At 38.0% G+C, this 23,685-nt stretch overlaps 1 protein-coding gene across 2 annotated transcripts in view; it reads right to left on the bottom strand.

Moving 5' to 3' along the window:
• LOC120803621 (helicase ARIP4-like) overlaps positions 1–23,685 on the bottom strand; it is an 88,484-nt gene that overhangs the window by 48,216 nt on the left and 16,583 nt on the right. For both annotated transcript variants that reach the window (XM_040152260.1, XM_040152259.1), the window contains one exon: positions 15,052–15,214. In XM_040152260.1, coding sequence (XP_040008194.1) covers positions 15,052–15,166 — 115 coding nt within the window. In that variant the 5' untranslated portion in view covers positions 15,167–15,214. The remainder of the gene's footprint in view (positions 1–15,051; positions 15,215–23,685) is intronic.

Below are 23,685 nucleotides of genomic sequence, written 5' to 3'. Positions count from 1 at the left end.
CTGGACTTTCGTGCTCTTTATGTTACATCACCTGACGTCCTATTTTGCTCTTGTCATAATTACTAGGTCGCCTAACAATAAAACGTAATAAGCTGCTGGCATGGATGACCTAGGGGCCCGTTTTTTGCCAGGAGGTGGTTGGGGTGGATGGCGTGCGTACAAATTGCAGGAATGTCAAACCAGACACTGGGGTTCACACTGTGTCTGAAGTCACTGAACTTTTTCTGTATTAAACCAGACCATGATCTTTCCCCAACCTTAAGCAAGTGCTGTGAGTGCTGTAGTCACTAAAAATATGGTTGGATATTATATGGATATACTTATTACACTGCAAGATCAGATATTTTGGCAGAGAACAAATATGTTGTCTTTAAACATTTTAGTGATATGTTCAGAATCAACATATTTGTGACTTGCTAAATATGTGAACTAACAACATATACTCATTACGTTAATAGAAAACATAATCTGGTTGCAATAATGTTTCATACAAAACATATTTGCCTTTGCAAATTAGTTGTATATGAACGTAGTTTCGGGTTTCCTGTGTAGACAAGTTATAAAATCCTCTACCTTTCCATTAATGCTCCATTCACAGCTCAGTAAGAAATTTGTCAAACAAGCCTAAATGCCTCAACAGATGAATAGTGAACAGATGTGCAGAAATTTAACATGTAATAATATCATGCTGTAATCAATCAAGTAGATGGCCCGTTCAATTTGATTTCAACAATCTAAAGAGCATTTGAACTCACCCATGCCACAGCATTACTGCTTTGTTAAAGTTGTTAAGTTACGGATAATGTGTTGGCAAAAGTTGCTTAATTATACATCCATCTGGCACACAAAGCAAAATTAGTATTCATTTGGAGTTGTGTTTTTCCTTTTATTCGATGAATCATAGTTTAGTATTTATCCTCCTTTTAGCTCTGGTTTGGTCCCCAAGTCCTGAGAAAAACATCAGGCTCTTAAGCTGTTAAACGCTCAAGTATGTTCACCAGCTAGTCGCTAACTTTGTCTGGTTTGTCTGAGCTTGTTTGCCCAAAACCACCACCTGCTGCTGCTGCAAACAAGGTTGATGAGAGTGCTGATGAGAGGCAGAGTTGGATTATAATTCTACCAGCGACCTCTTTTAACTTTACACGCTTGACTCAAGGTTTTAATCCAATCTGCAGTCCTTGAATAAAAAACTGTGGAGTTCCTTGAATAAAAACCTCATGTACTGAGAAGACGATACCGGTACCGTTCATTTCTCTTTGGAAGTTGGACGTGAAAAACCTAACATTTATAATCTCCCTCTCAAAAGTAACTACCTGGTGTTCCCCCAGTCAAAGCTGGCAAGTTGATGCATCTTGTCGCTGATTAAACCACCAGGTGTCTGTAACATTTGTGGGAGGAAACATGTTTACTTGTTTTTCTTCAGTATACTCTGCTTACACACGCCTACACACAGGCAGGGGAGCAACAGGCTAATTAACAGACTATTACTCTCCTGCTCTCTGGAGTCGGTGTGTGTCTGTGTACATGTGTGTGTGTGCGTGTGTGTCTGTCTTATGAAAGATGTGACTAAACCTCATGACAGCCTCATTTGAGCTGCAGAGGGCCAATAACATGCAGCACACACCCCTCAATCTGTTCACACATAGACTCGCACAGACCCACGCATGCACTACAAACCCTGAGGTACAAAGTGAGAAGGTACACAGACACGCACACACACACACACACACACACACACACACACACACACACCTGACCCAGAACAGGAGACATGGCAACACTGTGATGCTGAAGAGAATGATTTTATTCTAGGAGATTGGTCCCAAGTCCATTTCTCAATGTCAATCTGAGGAATGGCCTTGTTTCTTCTCTGCACCCCCCTTGTTTTTTCTATGGTGAGAGTGTGCATTTTTTCCCTGTATTTTTCTGGGTCTGTTTGTGTTTTCCACTTAAGGTCCTTCCACTAGTACAAAAAGTACTAAAGCCAGGTAGAGTTAATATATCACTCCACTTTTCGCATCACCATACTGGTTAATATATTTCTTTGAGGATAGATTTGAAGGTTTTTTAGATTACTTCAAAGCTCTTCATGGCCAGGCTCCGAATTGTTTTTCAGTTCCTGACTGTGAATTTGTTTACAGGAGGCAGGTCATTGCAGAGGAAGGGTCCCTAAATCATTATCTTCATTTAAACTTATTCCCTAAAACTAATCTATATCAATTAGTCTATGTTTTTTATGCTTGAGGTATTATGTTTATATGCGGCACATTTTACATTTTATTTTAATCTTTTACTGATTTCTGTCATGTTAATTTTATTCCTGTGTCTTTGTTTTTATTTCTTGCTTTGTGTGTTTTGAGAAGTGCTATAAAATAAACGACTACCCTATCATAATCATTTATTATATCACAACATATCAAAATACAGTACTGACCTTATGAGTTTCAGCAACAATATTTTGTCATTTAACTTCCTGTCTACAACAGAAGTGGGAATAATTTGTATTATGTCACAGTGGAGAGTCAATTGCTTAGTTACACTATTACACTACACAGTCCAGTCTTCAATGATGTGGGCTTATTATTGTGTAACAAGCTAAGTTAGCATCACAGCTATTGATACTTTTATTCACAGACACATCGAGCTGGTTTTACACTACATGGTAACCTAGTTGAGCTAGGTGTAAGCTAGTTAATGCAAATTTGTGCAAAAGGTAATGTTTTTAATCAGATATCTGCGGTGGATGTGGTGTTGTCAGGTCATCCAAACCCCTCATAAATGTGGACGTGTGTTCCGAGTTTCAATAAGTATATAGTGAGCTGTCTGAACTGATCAGGAGAATGACTTTCTACTTGTATTTAGTGTAGCAAGCAACAGCAACCGCAAGTTAAGAGACAAAACCAGAAATGCAAGAAATGGGCGGGCCGCATAAGATCAATAGCAATATGGAAAATTTTGTTTTGTTGTTTTTCTTTTTGTGATGTTGACCACTGGCACCACTATATAAATCTTTTTGTTATTAAACTTCTTTTCCTTTTATCTGCCATTTAATTATTTTCTATTAAGCAAATTCAGTCAACCATTTCTTTATGTTTCATGCTTTATTGCTAATTATTAGTCCCGTAAGATGGCAACTTTTATTGTAAAATATTATCATCAGAAGAATATTGAAAGTGGGGTTCAATCTTAGACCTACACTTATACAAAGTCAGATGATGGTGACATATGGGGTGTAATTATGAAGACATGATGTCTAATAGTTGTTGGGAGTGTGCTGGCACCATTTCTTTGAAATCATTGAAAATGTTGCCTATCGTCCAGTGCACCTGGGGCTGTTGGCATGTGCATATAATACATTGCGGCACAGTTTACATTTTCTGGGAATTCAACTGATAAAATTATTTTAGTAACCAGATGGGATGATGAGATTACCATTTTTCAATAATCCAGTGAATACCTGAAAAACTGAAGGTAATGATGCAAACATCCTGTAAATCCAATTTTGTGAAGTAAAAGGTTGGCATTCTGTATTTCTCTTGTCTCAACATATATATTTCTTCCATATAACTGAGAATATACATCGACTAATATAAAGAGAAGACAAAAATGTGTCTCTGTATCTGTCTGTCTACCAGCTTCTCTCCCTGTCTCATCTTGCCTCTCTCCCTCTCTCTCTCTCTCTCTCTCTCCCTCTCCCAAGTTTATTAGGGAAAAGGTCTGTCTCCTATTGACCTTCCATCTCAGTCAAGTGGTACATTTCCATTGCATCATCTTTTTTGTGCAATTTTCCCCTCTAAATCAGGGGGAAAAAATGAGAAGGGGAGCATTAACATTACAACACACACATAGACACACAGCTCCAAGCATTGGCATATAAACGCAACCATGATGAGAAACCAGGATTTTATACATGCTTAGAAATGCTTATGCGATTACTTTTCCCAAAGATGTTTTCTAAAAATACCTGCAAATAGCAACTGAACGTGTAATTTCTGTGTATGTGTGTGTTATGTATGTATGGGTTGTTGAACGTTGTGCCAGTGGTCACCATGACAACCCCAAACCTCTCCCGAGAAAAAACTGTGATGCTGAGAAGCAAACCAACTATTCACCTTTTTAGAAATCGACATGACCTTCTGCATTCAAAAAAAAAAAAAAAAAAAAAAAAAAAACCCAAACCAAAAATATGAAAAGCATCATTTTCTGTGCGCCAGAGAATTGAGACGCCCAGTGTTTAGGATGAGAAATATGAAATTTTCCATGAAACAGAATAGAACTGCAATTGGTAGTAATAGTATTGTACAATTTATTTTTTCTTTTCATGACCAACATAACTGGGATTTTATTTGTGGCAAATAAATTCTAAACCTACTGATACTGTTTTTAGAAAATTCTGATAAAGCTTCAATCCATATGTCTAAGCATTTCCATTCATACATTTTCTTTTTGGGATGATTGTCTAACATGAATATTAAACTCCCACTCCCTTTATTATTACTTTCTTTGTCCTCCTATTGTACTTTTTCTACTCTAAATGGTATTTGTTGGTGAAATATACACCCTTCTGCCTTTATAATATATTTATGGAAAAAATAATGTTGAGAGAGGAGGTGAAGAACATAAATAAGAAAGACCGAAACTGAAAGAACTCTTTACAGGAAAAATTTAAATAAAAAATACTGACAGATATACAGACATATAAATGACAATATAGCGTTAGAAGAAGAATTAATAAAAATGTAAGGACAGAATGAACGCAATGAATGGAGTGGGATTATGGTAAATTAATGAAGAGGAAGAAAGAGAAAAGTTTAAAGCGGAGACAAAAATAAAATAGAGATAAGTGGGAAAGAATGAGGAGTAGTGGATAAGAAGCGCTAAGAAGAACAAATGAGAGAAAAGAAAATAGGGTAGAAAGAGAAAGAAAAAGGGGGATATCGAACCTGGAGGAGGAAAGTGTCACAACTCTGAGGGGGCTGGCATCCTGGTGATGGTTGTCATGGTAACAGTGGGACAGACGCAGGTGACGACAGGGGGTGATGATATAATAAGAGCAAAATAGACTTGTGGAGTGAAGAAGATAAACATGTAAATATGTTTTTTTTTCTAAATTAGACCTTTCACTCCTTCCACCAGAAGCCAAGACAAACTGATTTCCAGCTCTATGTGCTCTAAGGGAACAGAGTCTTCCTCCTGAACTGTGCTGTAAATCAATACAGCATAATAGATTTCCCCCAAAATCTCCCCAAGTGGCTCAAAAAGTACAGGTATCAGCCTACTAGCTTCATGTGCAGGGCCAGCATGCAGTATGCAAGCAAGATAAAGCTTGGTAAATACTCATTTTCCAGACCAAAAACATTGCTAAGCAGTTTTAAAAGTGATGTTCAAAACAATACAATTTCAAATTCAATTTGATTCATGTAAGGAAAAGAAATAAATGTGACTCTAAGTAATCTGTTCAGCACAGTTGTAAAAGTAAAAATATCAAAGAGGAAAAAAACCCCAAGAGAACATGTACTTAAATAAATGCTTCTATTATGAATCTGTTTAGTTCATTCCGTCAGGATAATTGTGTGAGATTTTATATACTTTACTGCAAAGCTTCCAATTTTCAGAAGCATCAATTATATTTCTTACTTTCAATTGGTTTGGGTGCATTCAGAAATGCAGGAAAATAATCATGCAAAGACAATGACTATTTAATGTGTTTTAGTTTTTGACACAGTTACAATATCGTTTTTTTTTAGCCAAAGCCCAAGAAGAATGATGCCAATTAATTTGAAAAACAGAAATGTCTGACTAAACTATAATGAAAGATCCATATTTAAGAACCAGCTGCAGCAAAGATCAGAACACCCATCAGTGGTGAGATTCCATTCTTTCATTATTTTGATTTCATTTGACCAGAGAATGTCCTGCCAACATTCGTCAAGTTTAATCTTGCAGTATTGCGCCATTTTGTGAGCAACAGCTTTCTTTTCTTGGAGGGCATCTATAGAGGTTGACTTCATGCAAAGTCCTTTCGCACTGTCTGATCAGTCACTGAAATACCAGTTTCCTTGTGCCAAGTTAGAAAAACCGTCCTGTCTGTTTTTCAATGCAAGTTTGAGTAAATAGCTAGTTGTGCGTGGTGTTATTTTTCAAGGACGGCCCCTGTGCCTTCTGTTATTGGCAGTATGGCTCTTCCTGTACCTCCTACCCACTGCTGCAACTGTGTTTTGGCTCATGTTCGGTAGCCTGATGCTCTTGTACTCTCTCTGATCTTTATGAAGTCTCACAGTCTGGTTTCTTAAACACAACCCAGGGCGAAACTGAGAAAGCAGGTTCTTTTATAACTTTGTTCATGCAGTTAGCCTTAACTGGAAATCACAGGTGTAATCACTTTGGTTCCACTGATGTTTTACTTTGGGGCCCATATTTTCAATGTAGTCTTCAAAAGATCAAATACCCTACACACTTCAACTTAAAAATAATACTATTATTGCAAGATGACACAGTTTTTAATCTGCTATGACCCAGCTGGTATGCTGGGTCAGTTATACAAAGTGTTGCACAACTGTTGTGCACACATGTTTTATAAGCCCCAGCAGTAAGCAGGAAGGCACGAGGGCCTCAACCCATTTTTGTTGAATGATTAATGGTTCATCATCGTCATCATCATCATACACACACACACACACACACACACACACACACACACACACACACACACACACACACACACACACACACACACACACACACACACACACACACACACACACTTTAAGAGCCTACTTAGCCACCATTATAACTATATGGCATCAAACAGGGTACTACTGCTGTAATTAGGACAAATATACAGGAGGTGAAGGTGGTGTGCTTGCTCAACAGAGGAAACAGAAAGTAAGAGTGTGCGCGCATGTGTATGTTTGTGTTAAGAGTTCTTCACAGGTCTCTGCTGCCGAGGTCTCAACATAACAAGCAATCTGTCACATTAAAGGCTTATCCAACACTGACTCACATCAATGAGGAGCTCACAGATCTCTACAGGCTGTAATCTTAACACATTTTATGCTTCTTGCAACTCCTCAATCTTTGATGTCACAGGAAGAACGGACTGATCCATAGATTTATTAGGAGAGCTGAAGAACTGGAGACCTACGGTTGTGTATCTAAAAATCCCCTGCAGCCCAGAGGCATTGTCTCCATAGACTGCCGGTACAAAACATTATCACGACATTAAAAAAATCCATCAAGCTTGGAAAGACAGTAGTGGGGCACTCTGAGTTTAGCCCAGCTTTTGTTTACTTTTGCTGTTATTGCTGTATTTTTGATTGCGTGAATGTACTGCTGTTGACAGTCATGCCTGGTTGAAAAGCACAGGAGTGACTGACCACCAATTACATGTGGTCTACAAGCAGCCAGCATCTCATTGAGTGGTCCTCCTTGCCTTCTGGGCAATACGCTTTAATTGCTCTCTTCCAGAGTGTAAGCTGTGAAGATCGATACCACTTTCAAATCTGTCTATTGAGCATGGAGGGATTGTATCCTTTTTTACTCATACAAAAGTAGAAATGTAAAAACAACATGTTGCAAATTGCTTTTTAGGATGGTGCACAGAGTACTGCAAATACCACCCTGACACTGAACCTTTAAAATATGAATCATGGCAGCTGGTGCTGGCTGCAGCTTGGCAGGTGCTGCTGTCTCGCCTTTCCTAAAACACTTTGGAAAACCGTCAGCCTTACTGAGATTGGCAACAAAACTGATAATTTGGTCGCTCCATTTGATGAAAGTAAACTCTTAAGATTTTTCATACTCTGTTTGCTTGATGATGTATTTGATGATTGTTACCATTTGCGTGTTTGAAGCAACTGCTGCTTGTTTATGATCATCTCATAGTGCTGAGATGCCAAGACAAATTTTTACTCTCCTTGATTCTCGAAGCCAATACACCTTGTATATTCCACTGTTTTGGACAATGAGTGAGCTGCTTTACAATGTCAGTTTCAATGCAACAATGGAAAAGGAGTTATGGATGTTTACCAAGTTTCTCTGCACTGTTCTATTATTGTGTGTGGATAGTTATCTCAATCCTGGGCCTGGAGATTGCCTTCATATGGCATTCAAAGAGTACCACTTGCACATGGATCCACTAATTCCAAAGCATTGAGTTACATTCCCTCTCTTACCAGATATTTGGATATTGCCAAAGCACAAGATTATTATGTGATAAACTCTGGATGAACTTTGGATGACGCTACAAGTAGACTAGTAACATCTGGCTCTCCAACGGACATCCATGCTACAGATATACCACATATAAACCGTAACAATACAACAACAGAGAAATAAAATTTTTCAGACTGTAAATCACGCAAAAGTACTTTGGCAGCCCAAAAGTAAGACCTTAGGGGATCCTTGGTGGACACTTAAATATAAGGAACAATTTGAGCAATTTATAAACCAGTGTCTCTCTGAAACTTGGTTAACTCCAACAACTCTGCAAAGTATTTCTAGTATACCAGGTTACAATGTTTATAGATGAGATGGAGAATACTGAAAGGGATGTGGGGTTATGATTTATGTCAAGGAAGGAATTCAATTTAAACCACCTGAAATCAGTGGATGTTGGAGTGTGTTGGAGTTAAAAACATACTTTCTCCTGAAATATTCTTTGTTGTAACTATACTATATAGGCCACCAACTGCAAAGGATGTCTTCTTTGGCCATTTATCTGATGTGCTGAAAAAGTTTTTCTGAAGAAGTGCTCTTGATGGGAGATTTCAATCCTCGAATCACAATCTCACACTAGTTGCAAAAACATTGTCCAACACTCAGTATAGAAACATAAATAAAATTGGAGGAAATCATTATATTTCACATATTCCAAAGAAAGACCTGAAGTTATTTGAGGATTGAAATAAGACCAATCGAATGGAATAACACAACTCATTTTTAAAATTGTGAGAAAGTTTGTGATGACCTTGTGGGAAATTTCAAGCAGCTTATTTGTAAATTTACTGAAGTTAGGTTCCTGAAGAAAAAATGGAAACAGACCTTACCTTGGCTTAAATGACAACCTTTGGCATTTAATGATGTCTAGAGACGAGGCCTTGAAAAAGAATCTAGAAAATCAGGTTTGCCAACTGATCAGGTCATAGAAACAAAGTTACAAGTCAGCTCAGGAAGGCCAAAGGGATTTTTTTTACATAATTAAACAGGCAAAATTTAACAATAGAAGGCTCTGGAGAACCATTGACTGGCAAAGAACATCCAAAATGTAGGGCATAAGATAAATGGGATCCTTCAACATGACAGCCTTGTGGTTGCAACTATTTTATTGAGTCTGTGACCGAACTGAGTGAAAATGCAAAAAACCTTCAGTTGCCTGTGATTTTAAAAAATAATAGAACCACATTAAATTTTAAACAAATACATGAGTTTAAGGTAAATAAAATAATTGAATCCTTACAAGGAAAAGTTAATAGCTTCCATTACTTGCATAATAAATGGGTCAGTGGAGGAGAGTGTATTCCCCAGTGTTCTGAAAACTGCTATTGTAACTCCAGTATACAAAACTGGTGACAGATGAGAAGTACGCAACTACAGACCTATCAGTATACTCCCTGTTGTTTCAAAAGTTACTGAATAAGTAATTGCTGAACAGTTGTTCTCCATCCTATGCAATATGGGTTTAGACTGAACCATTCTAATGCAACTGCATGTTGCTACTTTGGTGACATCATCAAGGTTAATTTAGATAAAGGACAATTAGTGGGAGAAGTGTTTCTTGACTTACGTAAGGCCTTTGATACAGTCAATCATTAAGTAATACAGAAATCTGTCAAACTATAATCTCACTAAATTGGATAAAATAATATTTAAATCATATTAAAATGTATTAAATAATATCTGTCAGACCGCATCCAATGTGTTCTTACTTGTTTTTACAGTGTTACTTAGTTTGTACATCAATGTGTGTGATGATGTAAAAGTTGTAATGTATGCAGATGACTCATTTATATACACCCATGGGAGGGATGCTGAAAAAATAGCTGCTAAACTGTCACATACAATGGAAAAAAAATTACAAATTGGCTTAAACTTTCATGTCTTACACTAATATTGAAAACAATGTATTCCTCTAATAAGTATAAACAAACAAATATCTATATAAATGGTCAAAAAATAAAAAATGTACATTAAGTTAAATACTCTTATTTTGGATCCTACTCTCAGATTCACGCACATCAGGGTGATGAGAAACACATTGAAGTACAACATAGCTATCTTTAGACATGTCAGAAATTCACTTACTGTTGAGGCATCACAGGTATATCTCAGTGCAATTATATTTTCCAATCTCAGCTACTGTATGACCTGCTGGTCTCAGGGAAGTAAGACCTCTTTTAAACTAATTAGATCACTTTATAAATAAGCATTAAAAGTCTTTAACATGAAACCACAACATGACCATAACCGTGATATACCAGGTAAATACAACAGGTCGAATTTTGAGAATTTTATTTTTCATTCAGACATTCATATGGTGTTCAAAATAATACAATATTAAATCTCCACTGATGAAAAATTTGTACAACTATAATTAGAACAGATGACCAGAGCCTCAAGGATGGGTTTTAGGGGAGAGTGTAGAATCCCTAATTGAAGCTCTGCACAGTCTGGCTTTTCATTTAAGCCCATTAAGGAATGGAACAATCCTATTTTGAAAACATTTGCATGAGATTAAGGGTCCCTGATTAATAAATGTAATAAAATAAACTATAATATTCTGCTGACAGACTTAAAGTAAGTATGAACATTTCAGTACAATTTTCAGTAACATTTCAGTGCCGTAGTTTTTTTTTAACCCCTTGCTTCCAGTCTTTGTGCTAAGCTAGATGTCACAGAGCCACCCTTGTACTGAATTTACAGAGTTGAAACTGAAATATATCTTTGTCAAATGAGCACATTTTCCAAAAACACTGACATATTCGTTTACAGGAAGAGGTAGATTGTTAGGTGAAAATATCCATACCACTCTCCTGTGTGTAAAAGAGTAAATATAGAGTTACAGCTAGCAAACCTGTCAGCTTAGCTCAGCAAATAGACTGGAACAGGGAGAAACAGCTGGCCTGGCCCTGTCCAACGGCTACAAAATGTGCCTACCAGCATCTCTCAAGTTCACAAAATTAAAAATCTTCTGGTTTATTTATAGTGTAAAAATGACAATTCACAGGGGGTTTTCTGACTATTACTTGGCACTGACAGGTGCCAAGCAACCAGTGGAGACTCAAGAAAGTCTTCAATCATAACACTTAATTGTCATTTTTACACCTTTGTTTTGGTATGGATCAAACAAACAGAATATAATGTTTTAATTATTGAGCTTTACAGGTGCTGGTAGATGGATTTGTAACCGTTGGACAAAGCCAGGCGAGCTGTTTCCCACTGTTTCCAGTCTTCATGCCATGTTAAGCTAACTGGCTGCTTGTTGTACCCCATGTAGAGTGGTACTGATCTTCTTGTCTAACTCTCAATAAGAAACCGATTAAGCCTTTTTTTTGCACAGCATGTTAGAAATTCAGCAGGTGCCCGAAAAGTGTTTTATATTTCCCGAAAGTCACTCAGAGAAAAGGGATATGAAGTGAAGACGGAAAAGAAAGAATAAAGAAATCCTGGAAAAAACAAGGAAAGAAACACTAATATAGTTTGTGTGGTAGTGGTGTGTAGGGTGGGTGTTTTTTATAACGTGCTTGTGTATCCTCAAACTATGGCAGAGTGATATACCAAAAAATAGAGTGGAGTGAACCATACACATTTGTAATTCTCTACTTCTTAGTAGACTTCATTTACAAAACGCATTTCCTATTCTCTAACCCCGACTTTAACCTAATTCTGAACCTTCCAACAGCACTTCAAAAAACTAGATCTGGACAAAATGTTCTGCCTTTCAAGGTCTAATATCAAGTTAGTGCTAACAAAAACAGAAGAACAAGAGTACACTGACAGCGATGAGTAAAAGAGTGAAAGCACTACTAAAGAAAAGAGAAGAAGCAGATTTAAACTACGTGGACATTTGTTATTCCTGCAGTTAAATCTCTCACTCTTTGTCTCATTAGTTGACACTTGAGCCTAGGATTGTTATTCCACCGCAAATCAACTGAAAAAGCATTCCAAGCATGAGGGAAATGTTATTACGGTACGTTTAGTTTATGAAATGTAAGACAAAAAGTTAACAAGCTGCTTTCTGATTCCTCCCTCCATCTCTCATTTCAAATCATAAAAAACAGCAAAAGAATAAAAAAAAAAAAAACACAGACTTTTTTCCTCTCCAAAATGAGGTCAAAGTCATCGAAAGACTGACGCCATTCATGTTATCCAACTGTAGTTTAAATCTTACCTCCTACACAAAAAAACACACTGCTGGAGACACAGTTCCCCACACACAAACAAACGATTCCACATCTAATAGAACTAATAGATGATTCATTGGGTTATGTAACCCTTACTGGCAACAGAAAAAATGAGGAGAGGAGGAGACGAGAGAGTTAAGGGGAGGTTTTTTTTTTTTGCTGAGGGAGGACACGAGGCCATAGGCAGCTGAGGAGATTCAGTCTGGTCACACATGAAGACAGTACAGCTGCATGTTCAGTTTGCTCTAACAGCAACAAGTTTTTAAAAAGAGTGCAAAGGCAATTTTATATCTATGGCAGATGAGGAAGTAGAGAAGATCGAAGCTGTAAGTTGTTCTGGAAGTAGCAGTAAACAACGAAAAAAGACTAATTCTAAGCCAAACTATGGGGAGTTTTTCTTGTTTCATTTCTATCATACTCACCAAGATCTGTGTCAACACCTGTCTCCTTACCCTTAAACCTTTGTGTTTTAGGTTGTTTCCTTGTGTTGATTTGGATTATGTTCCATCTCATGACCAACACTTAAACCGACTGTCACAGATTCAGATTTAATGTGAAATTGTGGCACAATTTTGAAAGTTTTTTTTCTCCCTTTTGCTTTACATATCATAAACTACAGTATATTAAATACAGTGCTGTGCAATGGTTTTAGGCAACTGAGGTGTCTGATCGGTATCAAAGTCATTCTAAATCATGACCATTGTTTATTTCGTGGCTATAAATTATGACTAAAATTATTAATTGACAACCTATTTTTAACAATGAAAACAAGACTAAAACTAAATAAAAAGTAACATTTGAAAACGAGAACTATGACGAAATGTATTATATTTTTTTCAACTAATAAAAACTAAACAATGTGAAAGACTGACAAATGGACAAGTTTTAATGCAAAATCTATTTCAAACCTACATCAGTGGATTTTCACACTGTAGCTCCTGATTAGTAAAACAGTTTCCTCCGCTGTTCAGTAGATGATCTGGCCACTTGACCTCTTGCACTACTGTTAATAAGAAACTACCTACTAAGTTATGTGTCTGTCAGTATTGCTAGCTGCCTTTACCCGTTCTTTGAAGAAACAGACTTATGAAATAACTTAATCTACCGTGCACTCAGAATTAGACAATGTGGCAACAAAACAGATAAGACACACTACGAAAACACGGAGGCAGCACACCAACATTTATAAAAAGGTAAGCTAATGTAACTATCAGGTGCCGTGGATGTGGAGGTAACGTTAACGTTGCTTTCAGTCGGCTATCCTTAGTGTTCCTGTAAGGAGGAGTGAGTGAGTTCCTGGATTAATGTTGCCGGTCCATCTAAATCGCCCTCTAGATGTTCGCGTAACAAAGATCACAGTATTGATGTTAGGCGACGGTATAGCGTCTCCTCTCAAACTGAACCCAGACAATGAACAGTATTTTAGTGAATCCAGCTTCTGAATGTCTCACTGCTGTTAAATGAGCAGCCCAGGTGGCTGCAGTAATGCTAGGTTAGCAGCAACAACTGTACTAGATTAGATTAGATTAGAGAGAGCAGTTCTGTTCAAACAGAGTTTGGAAATGTTAAGTGGATGTTAACTTTACTGAGGTGAAGTCCCATGGCAGAGCAGGGTGATATGGACACCTTGTGAGAGACTCATGTAACCACGGTAACTGTACACAAAGATGGCGACAGCTGTAGCCGCAAAATGCATTCAAAACATAAAGATTAAAAATGTATGATGAAAATGAGACTGTAGTCTAGTTTTTGTCAGTGACATGTTAATGTCTTTAATTTTTGTGACTAAAACTAACAAAAACCAAATGACTAAAATTTGACTAAAACTAATAGACATTTTTGTCAAAAGACTTAAGAATAAAACAAAATCAAAAACCAGCTGCCAAATTTACACTGAGCATGACAGTGACCCCAAACACACAGCCAGAGTCGAAAAGAACTATCTTCAGAGACAAGAAGAACAAGGGGTCCTGCAACACATGGTCTGGCCCCCAAAGAGTCCTGATCTCTACATCGTTGAGCGCTTTGTATGAAGTCAACTGATAAATACAAACTATTCATGGCATTATTTTTGAATGCATTAAAGTTAAATTTGTTTTCCCTCCCAGTTAATTCTTTTCGGTTCAAGCTTATTCTTGGTCACAATCATTTCCACCTAAACAGATGTTTAGGCATTTTGAATTTTTTTGTAAAATGTTTTGTTTTTCCCAACAAATTTAATCCAGTGAACAAAAAATTTGGCAATGTATTTGGATGAGCCTGAAAAGGTTGCGTTATTTTTTAAAATATAACATACCCTTTCCTATAATATACTAGAGTAATATGATTTCCTTATAATCTGTCTGTACTTGTTCTGCATAATGTTTCATTTGGCTGCAGTATAACTTTCCACTGGGGGGCTGCAAATTTGAAGTTGAAAGTTAAATATGAAGTTAAAGTTGCAACCTTCATGCAAATTTTAGTGGCATTTTGCACGTAGGTGGCACTATAACAATATATGTTTTATTTAAATGGCCGTAACTCAGTGATTATGAGGTTGACTCACTTGTAACTTTAAACAATGCCTCTCTGGTTCTAGTCTTTAGTATTTGTTAATGGTAAACATACTGGGAACAATTTTAGATGGTCTTAATCCACTGTTTTGACTCACCAGGTATCCCCTCATCTTCGTCATCTCCATCGTTGTCTTCGTCTTCATCACTGATGTAACAGATCGCCTTCTCTGTCGTCCTCCCATTCAGCCGTTTCTCTTCTTCTTCAGACATCCTGACCTGCAGGCTGCTGCTACCTCAGCATGGCCACACTGCACACACCTGAAGCAAAGAGTACAGATGAGAATGAATAAATAAATGAACAAGTGTAGACACACAGGCAAAATAAATGAATTTTTGATGTACAGCAAATGACAAGTCTCTGTTATGTTCTGTTATGAGCCTCACAGACTTGTTTTTGTCACTTGCAAAGACATTGCACAAACATACAATTATTTTCTGAACTGGTCTTTTCTACAATCACTCATAATATTATATTTTAACTTCTTAATATTACTTGAATTTAAATTTATAGAGGACAACTATGATGGAATAGGAATACCTCCTGATCTGATGCTGCTGTGTTTTTTATACAGAATTTTTATACAAAATCCTCAAAGGACCCTGAAGTTTCCCAAAATACAGGAGGCAGTCTGGTTCATTTTTACTCTTCGATCATGTAAAAATGATCATCAACACTCCCCTGCTACAGATACATACCGGGACATGACCGAATGGCCACAAGGCATCACTGACGTGTGTTGGCAGCTACTATTAACAATGTAATGTGTGACATTAAACTGCAGTTAAAGGTGAAATCTAATCTAATCTTCTGGGATCCTGTGTTAAATAGTGTTGCAAAGTTATTTTTGAGTGGAAACAGAGAGCAGCACTTCAGAGAGAGCAGGAAATCTGAGATTTAGAGATATTTTATGTTAATTTCAACAACAAAACTCTCATATTCTTTTAATTTGTGTGTTCCCTTCGCAAGGGAAGGAAATGCATCATATTCTTTTGTTCCTGCTGCAAGTTCACCTCCAGGGTCTTTAATTTACTGAAAGACAGGACAGGAGCATTTTAAAAGCCATCTGTGAGAAAATGAGAGACATGACCAACATAATCACCTGAAGATGAAAGACAGAGCTACAGAGCAGATGGATATAGAGAGAATGTACTAGAGAGAGATACAATATGAGAGGTGAAGAGCTCTCAGGAGTTTCTAAGATGCTTTTAAAGCTGTTCAGCAGCATCTCTCAGTAGCAGCAAAACTGCAATCACATTACTTGCAGGCTTTTCTCTGTGCCAGAGTTAAATAATCATAAACTGAAACCACACACTACCACCATGCCCTTCATTATCAGATGTGGTTTGGTAAAAGCAAAGTTTTGTTCCTTTTTTGTTTTATAGCACTATAATTCTGTTTGGCATAGAACAAGAGTCATGATCATTATTTAAATCTCAACTGTTACAAAGACACACGAGAACAAAAATGTCATTATTACGGATATCAAAATCAAAAGCAACAGTATTAAAGAAGCCCTGACACTACAGAAAATATGAGCAAAGAAAAAAAGGTTATCTATGAGAAAATTATATAAATCACATTAATTCACCAAGGTCTGTGAGTGTTTGAGAAAATGTTTCCTTGGCCTACATCAACCAAAATAAACAACAATTATGGCCGTGTTGTCTCTCTTGGTTAAAATCAAATGTTTTAAATGACATGTAGACCAACTCAGATGAGGCTAGACACACAGTCGTACCAGAGCAAGATTTACTTTTGATCGCCTGCCAGCTCACCTTGCATAACGTTACACAGCAGATTACACAACAGGTAGCTCTGGCCAAGTTTACTTATTGGTCTGACAGGCTGGTTTTACAAGCCTCATCAATCCAACCAAGCTACACTGCTATGAAAGCTGGACTGGTTGCTTGGCTGAAAACCAGTGACCAAGGACCTGGTGAACTCTGATTTACTTTGATGCTCTGGTTTCCCAAAACAGAAGAAAGAAGAAAGAAGAAGAACTGAACCACAGAAGACATGGCTTAATACAGAATTGTAAACCTGTAGAATACTGCGGTGTACTTCGAAAATGGCAGAGAGGTGGTGAGCAAAATCACCATCATGGTCTCGTTGCATCTCATTTTATTCCACTCATTTTAAAGCCAGTGAAATAAAAACTACTGCTCATTTTCCTGTGAAACCTCCTCAAATCAGCTCAAGGACCGTGACCACACACAGGCAATACAACCATGTCACACTATTTCCACCTCTGCTACTCAACGTAAACATGCTATATCCTCTTGTTTTTCTGTCTTCACAAAGGTGGGCAAACTAGCTATCAATCAGAATGCATCAGTGTAGGTCACTGCCAAAAATCCATTTTTCCTTTCATAAACAGAAATAAAGATTAATTTCTTAAAGTTTTCCCTTTAAAGAATCTATCCTAGTGTAGGTTCCCTTATACTACTGAAGAATTTACACTTAGATACAAAGTTCTTATGAAAACTGTAAAAAAAAAAGAGATTAAGAGCTATAGTAGCACTGGAAATGTTAACATCCCACTGTTGCTGTGGTAACGATAACATATTGGTGCCCTTCTGGGGAAGAAGATGACTGCCATGCAGGCTGATGCTCCTCTGGTGTCCTGGATCATGGACTACCTTGCTGGACTTCCTCAGTATGTGCACCATTAGTGCACTGTGTGTCAGACAGTGGTGAGCAGTATTGGAGCTCTACTGGGGACTGTCCTGTCCCCTTTTCTCTTTACCTTTTACACCTCGGACTTCAGGTAAGATGTAGAGACCTGTCACCTACAGAAGTTCTCCGATGACGGTGCAGTTGTTGGATGCATCAGAGGAGAGGTTGTGTTAGAGTATTAGGGGTTGGTTGACATTTTTGCAGACTAGTGTGAGCTGAACCACCTGCGGCTCAAAATCGGCAAAAAAAGGGAGCTGGTGGTGGATTTCAGGAGATCCAGGACTCATGCTACTCTTCTTACCAGAGATGAGAGAGATGGTACAGGAGTACAAATACCTGGGTGTCCACTTATAAGGCAAACTGGAGAGGACCGGAAGGACCAGAGTTGGATGCATCAGAGTTGGTTGACATTTTTGCAAACTAGTGTGAGCTGAACCACCTGCGGCTCAAAATCGGCAACAAAAGGGAGCTGGTGGTGGATTTCAGGAGATCCAGGACTCATGCTACTCTTCTTACCAGAGATGAGAGAGATGGTACAGGAGTACAAATACCTGGGTGTCCACTTATAAGGCAAACTGGAGAGGACCGGGAACTCTGCGGCTCTCTACAGGAAGGACCAGAGCCAGTTCTTTTTCTTGTGGAGGCTCCCGTCCTTCAACGTCTGTGGCACAATGCTGTGAATATTTTATGAGTCTGTACTGGCCAGCGCCATTTTCTACACTGCGATCTGCTGGGGCAGTAGCCTGAGGGTGGCTGACACCAACAAATTCAACAAACTGATTCACAAGGTCAGCTCAGTCCTGGGGGTCCATGGTCATGGAGAGAAGGATGTCGTCAAAACTCTTCTCCTTCATGAACGTCTCCCACCCTCCATGCAGTGCTCTGCTTAGCCATGGAGCACGTTCAGCCAGAGACTCAGAGTGACAAAGTGCTGAACGCCACAGGAGGTTCTTCCTTCCTGTGGCCATCCTCTTTCTGCACATCTCCATCAGTACTCTGCTGTTAAACGTGTACCCAATTACAGTTTACCCACATTACACTTTTCATTCAGTTTACATTTGCACATTATGGTTAATTTACTGGTAAATTACTGTTAATCTACTTTGCACGTTCCAATTGTAAACTTATGTCCATACTGTGATTCTACCTCGCACATTGCTTTTTACTTCACTAACTGTGTATTTATTATCGACACTATTTTATAGTAGTTTTATAGTAGTTTTTACTTTTTTAAATCAATTTATTCCTTTTTCATAACTGAGTGTTGAGCATCTATAAATTTTGCAGGAGTTTGGCTATAAACCAAAGTATAGGACAAAACAAAAATCCTGGCGGGGCTAGGAAGAAAGTTAAGAGGAACAACAAAGTGATTAGAATTTCATCCAAAGGAGACATGCATGTGAGTGCAAAATTTCATGGCAATCACTCCAATTATTGTTGAGACATTTCACTAGGAACCAAAAATATCAATGTCATGACGGTGAACTTTTGGGGGGTATTTACCTTCTGCTGCATCTCTGATCCACCACAAAATAACCTGCTGCTCACAAAGAAATCCTGTGTCTTGCTCGAGGAAACTCCAGTGGGGTGGGTGCTTAATCTCATACTCTTGATTTAAAAACTCACCTCCCTTGCCCACAAGAATCAGAAACTGTGACACTGTTACCAACCACAGACTGACCACCGTTGGGAAAGTGCACTACAGTAAACTGGGAGCAAGCACATACAGTACTTGGATCAGCGACATCCTTATGTAACATTAAATACCAGGGCAGTGGTCGCTGCAGATTTTGGCTCGGTGGTCTTTGGTCTTTCTTTGCCTATTACTGGTGCGTGTGAACATACTGTTTGTGCATCTATGTCTAACACTGCCATTTGAAGCCAAACGGAGTAACTATGTTAGTAAGGACATGGTCACACAGCCCAAAGTATTCCCAGTACAAAAGTAGTACTTTGGCAGTGATGTCAGTTGATTATGGAATCTAAAATTCTGAGCTACAACGACGAGAAGTTCTCTGAGCATTGTAAAAGGTAAAATTGGTGTAAGCAGTGCACATGAACATACCAAATGAGATGAAAAATATGTAAGCTGCATGAAAAAGAAACAGGGCAACTTCCATGATACTGTGAAGAATCTGTCTTGTTAAAAAAAAAAAAAATCCCTAAAAGTATCCTGACTTGACGTGCACTTACACGACACATATTCAAAAGTAGGTCACACAAAAGTTCCCGCAGACATGCTGTACAGTTTGTTATTACCCTGCAAAAACTGGAAGTCACTTTCAGCCAAAAACCACTTGGATTCATTGCAATCAAGCTCTGTGTGACTTTGAATACTAGAGAAAAGCAGGGCCTTCAGGCTTTCAAATAACAGTTATATAACATACACTATATGTTTGCTGTTCAGAGCAGCTCCATGGAGGTTAGACACTTGCTTCTGTTTCTTATTACCTGACATGGCCTTTTTAACTACCTGGAGGTGAACATGACATATGAACACCTTTACACTATAATGCAATCCGATGCAACAGCCTTGCAATAATTTTGTGAAAATGATGTTCAACCGACCGTATATTGATTCAGTTCTATGAAGGATGTCCACTGGGTGTACAAAATTATACAAGCATTAAAATGTAATGAAGTCATTCACCACAAATTACAGCCTTGAATCTAACCACAGGATTGAGTGTAAATCCTTGACACAAGTTTCATATAGGTGAGATTTAGTGCAGGGCTGTTGCACTGGATTGCATTATACTCTGCAGGTGTTTGTTTTGTTGAATCCACCCTTTGCAAAAAGCTATTTTGAAGCTCCTCTACAAACTTCACAGTGTGTTGCCTTCAGCTCTCTACTGATCTGACATTCTACCTGCTCCACGGGGAATGGCTCAGGTGAATCACATTGTTCTGACTTTGAGCAAGACAGTTTACGCATGGAATCAGTGAAAACTAAAATGAGAAAAGAGGAACATTTGTGTTTTTGAGAAAAAGACATTTAGATTAAATAAAAAACAACTGAAATGTGAGAATTAAGGAACTGAACCTGAACACTTTTTGAATTTAAATGCTGCTTTTGTTCGCAGTACAACAGTAACAGTGTAGCACCTTACAATGCTTTTTAACTAAGCCTTCATTCAATCTTTGACTGATGGCAGATATTCATCTTGCAGAATAGACATTTAGTTGAGAGACTGTTATTACAGCAATTTCAATTCAAGACTGAATCAATCTGAACCAGAATGTTAGATCTGTGTTGTGCTAAAAAGGCTTGAATCAAAATCCTAATCACGTTTAGAAACGTGATTAGGATTTTTTTTTTAGAAATTTTTTTTTCATCAAACATAAATACTGTAGATATGACTCATAACTTATGTTCCTTAAGGTTTTCATCATATCAAATAACATTTTACTATTTATGTTTTTTCAGCTATTTTGCGTACCTGCGCTCTGTGAGTAGTTTTCATTGCTGTTGGTGGAGTCAGCTTTTTCTGAGTGGGGTTCAAATTGTCTACACATGCTCAAGGGATTCACAGGACATACTGGATGTAATGCGCAAAACAAAGCATTCGTATATTTCACCCAATGTGGGAGACAACATTCAGTCATGAGTTTAGTATTACTGTCAGACAACGCGGTTCCCTTTCCTCTTCAGTCTTCTTTATTAAAAAAAACGCAAAGAAATTGAATCCTCTAAGCCCATGGTATGTCTCGCTGCGCTGTAAAAAGATTAACCACCTGATGCATTTCTGACAGAGTAACTGCTAAAGGTGTGTTTGCTCCATCTCCAAAAAGGCTCCATCTCATCGACAGTATCCAGTTCTCTCATTACAGCCATGAACAAGGCTATGGCACCTGTATTAATCAACACACTTGCTGGTAACCACTGGCGTCATCACGTCAACCACGAAATCTTAAGAAATCTTAGCTACTTAAACAGCGTTTCAAAACCACAGGAAAGTAGATAATTTCATTTTTGCCTGATGTTGTACCTGTTGGATGAAAGACATTTCACAGAATATAATCAACACAGTTTTTTTCTGGTATTTCATTTTATGATGAGTAACAAAAAAGATCCCAACATTGGGAGAAGACGACTTTCAAATTCAATATGCAAAGAACGAGCTTTCACTTGTGCTGAAGCACCTACAATCCACTTACAAAAACACTGAAACTCTCTTGAAAAATGGCCACATACGGAGAGTTGAAATCCTAATAAAAAGAGAAGAAAACATTCCCGTTTTACCCCACACATCATCTTACCTTACGTAAACTCATAGAGAAGGCCAAGGAGGTGCTCAAAGGACGTCTGATTCAGCCAACACTGAATTGTGTGTACAGCATTACTTTTGACTGGACCAGACAGAGTGAGAAGCAATTTAAATTCAGTGAATATAGAAACAGGAAGCTGATGAGGGCGAAATATAAAAAGCATTGGGGGGGGGGGTGTAAAAATAAAGAGGGAGGCATGAAGGATGATGGGGGGGGGTCGACAAAGACAGGAGATGTGGGTGTATGGAGGGTCAGGGGGGAGGAGAGCAGTCTGGTCTGTCTGGTGTCCTAAAAACACCCCCACGACCAGAGGGGGGAGGGAGCGAGGTAACCTAAATTTCTCTAGTAAAAAATAGGACAACACTGTATCTGGAACCAGCATGAGATCACTACACACATGGACACAGCAAAAACAGCTGAAGTTGCTTGTAAAATTCTTTCTGGGTATTTAAGTCCCTCAAATTGTGAAAAAGTCTGAACACAACATTTGCAATTTTGCATTTTTTGCTAAACTTTCATTTTTGTACTAAAATACTGTGATGTCCCTTAGATGTTTAAAATCCATTGTGGCTTTATATACTTTTATCTCTACCATATGGATCTTAATTAGTGCTGCAGAAAGCTCAAGATGACTTCTTCTCTTTAATGTTGTTTTGTGAAATAAGCAGGACAAAACCCCAAAACTTTTAATTTAAACTAATACTTTACAAAGACAAGTAGCAAACCTCATCATTTCAGAATTTAAAAGGAGAATATTTACGATAGATGGTTGTCTAAACAACTGTAACGATTAAAGGATTTTGAAAATTGTTGCAGATTAATTTTCTGTCACTCAGCTAACTGATTAATCACCTATTTCACCTCCAATCTTAATCATGAAGAAAAATCTTTGATTGAAGGAAAGGTTTTCTTTTTCAAACATCACACAGTCCTGAATCTGATACTAGTAGCCAGAGGGAAACTGTGGTGGCAGCATGGACTATAATGACAGTAACTAATTTTCTGGGGGGTTAGACTGATATATGACATGCGCTTTTTATATTTATTTGGACTGCACATTGATACAGAGCATTCCCCACCAATATCTGCATACTGCATTTATCATTTCTTTGTTTTAATATAATCTGTGCGAAAACGAAAGACTGCCGAGGCTGACGAAGGAAATTGGGGTGGACGGATGGTTCAACAAAATTAGGGACTTTCACACAGGAGACTGCTGTTTGCATCCTGTGTGAAACCAACAGCCCATGGTCAATGTTCTTTATCCATGACCGTTCCACAACCTTAACCTTGCTTATTTTTATCCAAATCACAGAGTTTTATTGCCTAATAATAACCAAACCGTGACCATTCCGCACTCTTGTGTGACGACAAAGGTTCGGTACACCTGCAACTGGTACACTACTACGGGTCGTATCCGCGTGTAGGGAAAAGCAACCTATATGGTCATTCAGATTGGAGAACTTGTTGGAAAATGAAATTGAATATTAAGACTGTGAGACTGTACAAAAACAGAGTAACTTTCCTGATCAGATATTAGCTTGCGAATGCATTGTTGTTTTCCAGTTTTCATACTTTCACCTTCCCTTCCCGGACCTGCTGCAATAATAACAAATAAATTGTGCCTGTGGGAAATGCTGACTTTAATGTTAAATATCATTCAGTCATGTGCTCTGCAAGAAATGTGATAGAGCTTCTGCCAGAAAAATAGTGCCAAATCTAAAAGGCTGAAAAAAACAATCAGTAAAATCCAACGTCATTTAATGTTGATTACATGTTGTTT

This window comes from Xiphias gladius, chromosome 18 (genome assembly GCF_016859285.1).
Source record: "Xiphias gladius isolate SHS-SW01 ecotype Sanya breed wild chromosome 18, ASM1685928v1, whole genome shotgun sequence".
NCBI lineage: Eukaryota > Metazoa > Chordata > Actinopteri > Istiophoriformes > Xiphiidae > Xiphias > Xiphias gladius.
This window is presented reverse-complemented; position numbering and strand designations above follow the sequence as displayed.